General features: G+C 30.3%; 1 protein-coding gene across 1 annotated transcript; it reads right to left on the bottom strand.

Annotated features, from left to right (window-relative positions):
- Positions 1-2,810: 2,810 nt before the first annotated feature.
- On the bottom strand, positions 2,811-3,276 carry LOC124830623 (uncharacterized). Its single transcript, XM_088114537.1, has one exon. The coding sequence runs from the start codon at positions 3,245-3,247 to the stop codon at positions 2,936-2,938; it is 312 nt and encodes a 103-aa protein (XP_087970663.1). The 5' UTR covers positions 3,248-3,276; the 3' UTR covers positions 2,811-2,935.
- Positions 3,277-9,388: the final 6,112 nt, after the last annotated feature.

A 9,388-nucleotide genomic window follows, 5' to 3' on the forward strand; every position in this document is an offset into this window, starting at 1 on the left:
ATCAGAACATAGCATAACCATATTTCATTTCCAGTCATCAAATCAACGAACGTTCATACAACACAGTAAACATACAGATTAAATTAAATAAGCTTCCCTTACCTCGATATGTGAATGAACGTCCTAAAGGTAGGTTTTGGTTCGTCCGACTACAAATCTTTCTACTCTCAACGATCAACAACTCTTCAAACTAAACCAAACAACATGAAACCAAAAATAACTTAGACTACATGCCCGCATGCAACCAGAACTTGATTTGCATGTAGCGGAAGACGAACGACTAAAGACAGATACACTTACCCGTTCAAACTTGAAACTTGTTCGGTTCAAAATGAAGCTTGGGACGCCGGAAGTGCTTCCACGGTGCCTAAACGATGATCGGAAAAGAGAAAGGGTGAGTTTTGATAGAGAGAAGGGGAAGTTTCTAGAGAGAAGGAGGAGAATTTGAAAGATCAGGATTTTTGGAGAAGATGAGTGCATACAGAGAGCGTGGACGGTTTTCAGAAAAATCAGTTTTGTTTAAAACGAACGTCCGCTCGTCTGCTGACACCTGCATTCCACTATCTGATTTTCGAATCCTCGTTAATTGACATATGGCGTCCGCGTAGAGGGGTTTTGGGTGCGTTTTAATGAGGTCTGACAATATATATATATATATATGAGCTTATGTTTTGAAAAAAGAAATCTATTGTTATCATTCTTAAATACATAAATAAAAGTTGTTTAACATTTCTTGAACATGTGAATCAGAAGTATGAATCTGTGTTATGAAATATATATTCCAAAATCATTTTTTAACTGTTCCATGTACTAAGTTCCTCCATAATGTCTGAAAACTGATTTAGGAAAGATATAACAAAAAATTAATGTAGAAAATTGATAATTAGCTAACATTGAAATCTTTAGATGAATTTAGATTATTTTAATTGAGTGATTCAGTTTGACATGTGATTTAACACTGCAAAGCCGATTTAAATTGAACAAACAAAAATTAATTATTTAAATATTACTATATTAATTATTATTTTACTCATATGAAATATGTGTATATAAGAAAAAAATTACTATATCTAACTTAATTCATATTTATAAATTTAATCTATGAAAAAATTATATTTATAAATCTATGACAAAAAAAATAATTGAGTAATATATGAATGAGATGAATAAAAAAATTGCATTACTAAGTATTACATTCTTAGCTTTGAAGAGAACAATATTATAACAAACTAAAATATTAACAAAAAGAATATAAAATTAATTTTAATATTTATATTTTGAAAATATTGTAATATCTTAGATGCTTGTGAGGAGATTTACTAAAACTAAAAGAGATAAGTTATAGGAATTATTAATATCAATGTAAACAAAACATAAGCTCTTTGCTAATTTTATTGTAGAAGTCTAACACTTTTTTTTATCTTTATATTTCTTTTACCAAGGAAACAAAAAGTATTAATACAAGCAAGGAAAATGTTTAATACTATACACATGAAAAACAAGAATTTAATCAGTGAAGTAAAAAAAGTAAAAGTATTAATAACATTATACAATAGTGAAACAACATTACAGAGTAGGTGAAGAAGAAAAGATCAAATAAACGTATTAATTTAATTTAAAAATATTTTATAGTGATTAGCATAGACAAAAAGGTTATTTAAGTAATTTTGAAATAATTTTCTGTGATGGACATCATGAAGTATGAACTTAATTGTTCTTATTAAATTTGTGAATTTTTATGATAAATACTTAAAAAATTATAAATTATATTTTTCAAATTAAGTTTTTTACGTCTAATATTATTTTTATTAATTAATGATGTAACGATTAATTAAGTATTGCATATTCTTATTCTATTCTATCATCTGGGTTGATTTCATTTAATTTTATAATTTCTAAATTTTACAATTTTATAACTTTTATAACTTTTATAACTTTTATAATGTTTTAAATTTAAATTTCATAATTTTGTATCTATTAACATATACTTTTTTTTAATACTAAAAAGATTGTAAATATTTTTTAATAAAATTTTGAAAGATAAAAAATTTCCAAATTTATTTAATAAGAAGTTCCTAAATTAACTTAGGATCTGAAACTTAATAAAAAGTAAAAGGAAAGAAAAGTCTCCAAAGTAAAAGCACAGATAACTAAACTTTAAAAGGAAGAACCAGAGTTACAAGCTCCATAAGTCATTTTTTACTTTGTTCATTTTAAGAATTGGATATTTAGAATCCAGTGTTCAGATTATGTTTTATTTGTTCGGAAACAAAATTCTAAAATATAATTTTTATATATTTATACGTTCCATAAGTTTAATAGTGAAATATAATTTCAGAATATATGAATATTAAAAATTATAATTCAGAATTTAAATTCCAATACATTTTATTTTACATGGATTGATATTTTAATATTATTTCATAAATAAGTGAACAGGAGAAAGTACTCCAATAGGAAGGTGGGTCAGAAATTAAACCTACCAAGTTGGTAACAGGTGAAGAGACTTTAGTAATGTTTTACTCCAAAAAAGATTGTAAATTAATGATATTTTTCTCAAAATATTTTTAACTCCAATATATTTTAACTGAAATATATCTCATCTCTTTAGATTGAGACAAGTAAATAAACAATCTCCATGGAAGTAACTAAATTATAAAGTATTATTATTATTATTATTATTATTAAAATTAAAGAACAAGGTTAAGAGCTTAATTTTCTTAAAGAAAATATCTGTAGACAAAGATAAACCATTAAATGGAGCTTGAAGAGTTCTTATCATTAGGAGGAATTTGTATAAGAGAGACTCATTTTTAGTGAAGATTGGTGCTTCTACTCTTTTAAGAGAGGTTATGAGAAGTTGCATACAAGATAATAATAGAAGGTGGTATTCAGAAGGTGACAAATAGAATAGTAGTAGTTAAGGTGTTTCCAGTTATGGAGAAGAGAAAGAGTCAGCCAGATGAAACCACTTTTGTTCATGCACAGTGGCGGAGTTGGCATCAGAGGTCCCCATCAGAGCCTCCAAAGCGCTTTTGGCTCTGTTGTAAGACCTGTGTTGCCGTAAGCGTCCAAGGACAGCTTGTTTGTCCAGACTCTGGAAACCGGCTTTTGAAGACTTCAACCGGAGCTGTCTGGATATCGCACTCGCACCCTCTGTTACCCACTCCTTCTCTCCTAAGCTATCAACATTCTCCTTTTCTCTTTCTGCGAAAGCTGATTGAGATCTGGAATTCGTGAAATCCATTTCTCTTTCTGGTTTGATTCATGATAAGCAAGGTTCCATATATAGTGACAATGGGTAGTGGTTTCAGTTTCACTTAGTTTCAGACAGTGGTTTTGCCAAAACAGGGGTTATAGAGTTATAGAGGTCAGAGTGGTGTCAAGCCAACAAGAATCCACATTTTAGTTTCCTTACGTGGCTGCTTATGGTGAAGAGATATTTTCTTTCACCATTTTCTGCAAAACCGAAAACATGCTTTGGTTTTGGAGAAACAAATTTCTGCATTTATTTATCAAATGCTAAATTTAAATTATTAAAGGGTTAAATATGGTTTTAGTCCCTAAATTATTTCTGGTTTTCGTCCATCTTTCAAAGTAAGGTAGAATTTGGTTCTCATTCTTTTCGAAACGTTCGTTTTAGTCCTCGAAAACTAAACACTGTTTAAAAATTTGGTTCTCATTTAGCAACAAATGAGGACTAAAACAAACGTTTCGAAAAGAATGAGGACCAAATTGTACCTTACTTTGAAAGAGCGACAAAAACCAGAAACGACCAATAGTTTAGGGACTAAAAACATATTTAACCCATTATTAAAAGAGTGTGAGACAGTGCCAAATGAATATATTTTTTATTAACATGAATATTGCCAGATTTTTGTTTTTTAAAATGGGATAATTTTCTCTTGTTGTTTATAAAAATGAGGTAATTGATTAATATATATATCATATTACAAGAGTAAGTCATATTGAATTTAGACAACTTCTAAATTAAAGTGGTAGTAAGTGAAGATAAATTTTTCATTCAAAATCGTTAAGAATCTTAATAACTTTTATGAAATAAATTTAAATCAAAGTTATATGGCATGGTAACTTTCATTAGCAATTTTTAATTGAATTGAAACGGTTATTAACGATGACGAATTTACTTTTAATGAATTTAGTTTTAATGAATTGTTTTTTAGTTTTTAATTTTTTTAAAATATAATGAAGTGTGAATTAATTTTAAACTTAGGTTGTGTTAGAAATATTGGATTAAAAATAATAATAATAAATTTTTTATGAATTAATATTATATAATACTTAGAATTCTTTTATATATGATCTCTAATATCGTCTTTTTCTTGGTCTTCTAGATCATTTATGTGGTTATTGTTAGTGTGATTTGTTGTTTTTTTACTCTATTCATTTTGAGTAAAGTGAGGATAATGAACAACTTTTTATGATGTTTGAAAAGGCATTGATGAAGGATAAAATGACATTGATGAAGTCTTTGGATTATGTCGATAGTGTCATGCTTGAAGTGATAAACATGTGTAATGATCCTACACTAAAGCTTGAGTGAGATGAAAAGAATGCTTATGAGGAAGGGACTTGTTGGAATGAGGTGTTTGATGAGTTGCCAGGCAGAGGGTGAGAATATTCAAACATTTGACTGTGATCCATAGACGACTGACCAAAAGATTGTGGATGGTGTAGAAAATCTCCAGAAGACAGGACATGGGCTTCGCGATAGTGGAAGGTGAGACAAAGAAGACTTTAATATGATTTTTTCAACCGTTGTGAGAGCAGGCCACACCACAACCAAACTGCTGCTTGATATAATATTTAGAGGGAAGAACATATTGTCAACCTTATAGTATAAAGAAGTAGATGGGAAGCAGATGAGCTCCAATTAATATATTGCATACGTCGCGTGGCTTCAAACTTCAACAAAAAGTTCAAAAACCATTACTTGAAGAAGTAATTAATTAACATGGGTAATAAAATTACTCTTTCATTCACAAGTCTTACTCTTTAATTCACAAGTGTATGTGACATTAAACTAACTAATTGATTTAACTTTCACAACTTATAAGGTCAAACAACCTATATTGGATGCAAAGTTATCGACATTGGGATCCCACTCATGTCAAATGGCTTCTTGGATCAATTAAATACCATTACAAAAGTGGACTCAAGCTTATAGAGGCAGTAGGTTTAGTCACATGACAACAAACCTGGCTGAATGTATCAACTCTATTCTAAAAGGAGCTCGTTTATTACCCATTTATACTCTAATTAGGGCAACATTTGAAAGGACTGCGCCATGGTTTATTGATTGAGGCCTAAAGGTAGATTCTATGTTAAGAGTTGGCCATCAATATCCAGAATATATAAATGAAATTATTAAAAAAAAAATCAACCACAAGCAAGCCTGTGTCATGTGCATAGATATGATTGATAAAATTTCAAATTTGAGGTTCAAGAGATATTTTCTTCACATGATCACCATCCACAAGTGTCTTTCACAATTAAATTAAGTGACTAGTGGTGTGATTATGGTCATTTTTAAGCTCTTCGATTACCTTATCATCATGTAATAGTTGTTTGCTATTTCTCCCATTTATACTTGACCACATACATCCATTTTATATATATACCATCAACAAAGCATATGAACTTTAGTTTCATCTGGTTAAAAATAAAGATTATGGGTCCACCTACACCGGACCTGATTTCATTCCAAACCCACACATGCACCATAAGGCATCGAGACAACCTACAACTACTCGTATCCACAATGAAATGAATCAAACAAATCCCAATAAGCCAAATAAATGTTCATATTGTAGAAATGAGGGACATCACATGGGAACTTATCTCTATCGTGATTAGGTTTTCATAATTTTAGTTTATCATTATGTTATATTATGAAATCCACATTTTATAATTTTCATTATCTTAATAAGAATATTCCATCTTGTACTCAATCACGCACACTAGTAAGTTTTAAACTCTTGAACTTCCTGGACTTCATTGCTCCAAGTGTTGTTTCTTTTTTGAAAAAATAAAACTCAATTGTAAGTCGTTATCATGGAGCACGACTTGAATTCAACACAGTGTACAATTGAAATTGTTACTTTGCGACTTTAGTTAAATTGGAAATTGCTAGTACTAATCATAACTTTGGTTCAAAATGTTAACACATAAGTCCTTACTATGCCACACAACTTTAACTTTTCCAAATTTTAAGTAGTCGTCTCCATACTTAACAAATTCACTTTAGATGTCATCCACACTGCACACGACTTGCCTTTTGTCATGGGATTTATTTGTCAATTGTTCCATTTTTGTAAATAAGGCAAAGTTTCCCGCATTAGTTTAAAAAAACCCAATTTTAACAATTTGTTAGAAGGAATAAAGGGTTAACACACTAAAATTTCTTAAAAAGGAGAAAAAAAGGTTATGAGATAACATGTAATACAACAATAGAAGTACTTTGGATAAGTTGTCCAAATGACATCGTAGAAAAACAACAGGTAGGGAAGTTGTTTTAAAGTAAACCAAGGACTATTCTATTCCCATCTCTTTTTGCTTTTCCTAATTTGCACATGAACACCAATGCAAGCAATTAACTGCAAACACTTTCTAGTGATGAACTTCATAATAGATTTCAAATATTGTTTGGTCTATAAGAACTTGAAAATATGAACTGACTCTTATATTTTGTTGAAAACTGCCTTGTTAGTTGCATATTTTTAGGGAAATTTCATATTTGTTTCAGTTTGAATTAGTCAATTTAATTTATGTAGAATTTATCTATAATTATTAGTGAATTAGCTATTTCCTATTTTTCCAGCTAAGTCATTAGTAGTGATTGCTAGAATCATGAGATGTGATCTCTTTGTTAGTTATTTTTAATGAATTTAAATCAAGTTGCACTCAATAAGAAATTTATCTATAGTTATTAATGAGTTAGTTATTTCCTATTTTTCAACTAAGTCGTTAGTAGTGATTGCTAGAATCACGAGATGTAATATCTTAGTTAGTTATTTTTAATGTATTTAATCAAGTTGCATTTAATAAGAAATTACACTTCCGGTGTTATCATATGTTTTTTCTTCTTTAAACCAACAATTGGTATCTGAGCCCTTTTTTCTTAAGGGACCTATAGAATGGAAGGAGAATCAAATTCATTTCTAGTAACACTTCCCATCTTTAATGAGGAAGACTATGATATATGGGCCATAAAAATGTAGTCATATCTAGAGGGATTAGATTTATGAGAAGTTGTGGAAGAGGATTACTCTATTCAACCGTTGCAGGAGAATCTTACCATGACCCAAATAAAAAATAAATAAGGAACAAAAAACAAAGAAGGCAAAGGCAAAGTCGTCCTTGTTTTTTGGTGTTACAAAATTGAGTTTCACTAGAATTATGACCCTTAAGTAACCCAAAGAAATTTGGGATTTTTAAAAGGAAGAATATGAATAAGATGATAGAATAAGAAGCATTCAAATATTAAACCTAAGGATGAAATTTGAGTTGTAGAGGATGAAATAGTTAAAGACAATCAAGGAGTACTTAAACACATTAGGCATTAACAACTAAATAAAGTTGTTGGGTAGTGACTTTGCAAACTCCAAAATTGTTGAGAAAATCCTTGTAACAGTGCCAGAGAGGTACAAAGCGTTTATTACCTCATTAGAGAATACAAAGAACCTATCCAAGATTACTTTGGCAAAGGTGTTACATGCTTTGCAAGCCCAAAAACAGTAGAAGATCGTATGGTTGAAGGTGTACTACCTGTCAATCATCATGAGGCCGGAACTCGTAAAATGAAAATTTTCAAAAGGATCTAACCATCAAGCAATGAAAATGGTGTATACAATATAAACAAGGTAAGGGTAAAAAGAAAAACTATCCACTTTGTCAACATTGCAGAAAAATGGGTCATCCATCATTTAGCTGCTGGAAGAGACTTGATGCAAAGTGCAGTAAGTGCAATCAAATCAGTCATGAAGCTGTAATTTACAAAGCAAATATCCAACAAGCTGAAGCTGATGCACAAAATGCGCAAGAAATTGAAGACCAACTTTTTATTGCTACATATTTCTCCAGTAATAGTTTAAATGAATCTTGATAGGGGTTGCACCAACCACATGACCTATGAAAAATAATTGTTCAAGTGTTTAGACAAGATCGAAGTTAAATGGGTCAAAATTGGAAATTGTGAACAAGTTCCAGTAAGAGGCAAGGGATCAATAGCTATAACAACTTACATAGGTACAAAAAACCTCTTTGATGTCTTATATGTACCTAAAATTAACCAAAACTTGCTTAGTGTCAGACAATTGCCAAAGAAAGGGTTCAAAGTTATCTTTGAAGATAAAGGCTGCAAAATTAAAGATCCAACGGGCCTTTAAATGTTTAAAGACAAGATGAGGAGCAAGAGTTTCTCATTTAATCCAATGAAGGAGGAGCAAGTTGAATTTCCATTGACAACAAGTTCAATCAATCTTTGGCACAAAAGAATGGGTCATTTTCATCATTTGGGAATGAACTACATGCTGAAAAATCAATTAGTTTGTGTAATTCCTTCGTTGACAAAGAAGCTAGCTGAATGTGAAGCTTGTAGATTATAAAAGCAAACAAGGAAACCATTTCCTAAAAGTAGTTGAAGGGCTAGTAAAAAATTACAACTAGTTCTCAATGATGTTGTTGGACCACAAAGAACTCCATCAATAAAAGAATGTCTTTATTATATTATTTTTATTTATGACCTAACAAGAATGTGATACATTTTCTTTCTTAAATACAAATTAGAAGTAGCTGAAATTCTATAGAAATTCAAAAAGCACATGTTGAAAATCAAAGCAATTGTTGTATTCAGATCCTAAGGACAAAAAATGGAAAATAGTATATAGCAAATCAGTTTCAACAATTTTTGTGATAAAGTAGGGATTAAGCATAAATTAAAGGCTCCTTACACTCCTCAACAAAATGAAGTGAGTGAAAAAAAAATAGATCAATCATGGAGATGACCAGGTGTATGCTTCATATAAAGGAATTACCAAAGTAGTTTTGGGTCGAAGCTACAAATACAACTGTGTTTATACAGAATAGGCTTCCAACACAAGGCTTGCAAAGTCAAACTCCTTTTAAAGCTTGGTTTGGTTTTAAACCTTCTTTGGATTTTTTAAAGTATTTGATTGCTTGAGCTACTCATACATACCTTAGTTTAAGCGTGATAAGCTTGACAAAAGGGCTAAAGCATGAATATTTATTAGCTACAATACAATTTCTAAAGCTTACAGGACTTTTCAACCTTAAACTAGAACATTTCTGATAAGCAAAGATGTGCACTTTATGGAAGATGAAAACTGGTGTTGGAGTGATTCAAAGA

This window comes from Vigna umbellata, chromosome 1 (genome assembly GCF_029865625.1).
Source record: "Vigna umbellata cultivar VRB3 chromosome 1, Vumbellata_1.0, whole genome shotgun sequence".
NCBI classification, from domain to species: Eukaryota; Viridiplantae; Streptophyta; class Magnoliopsida; order Fabales; family Fabaceae; genus Vigna; species Vigna umbellata.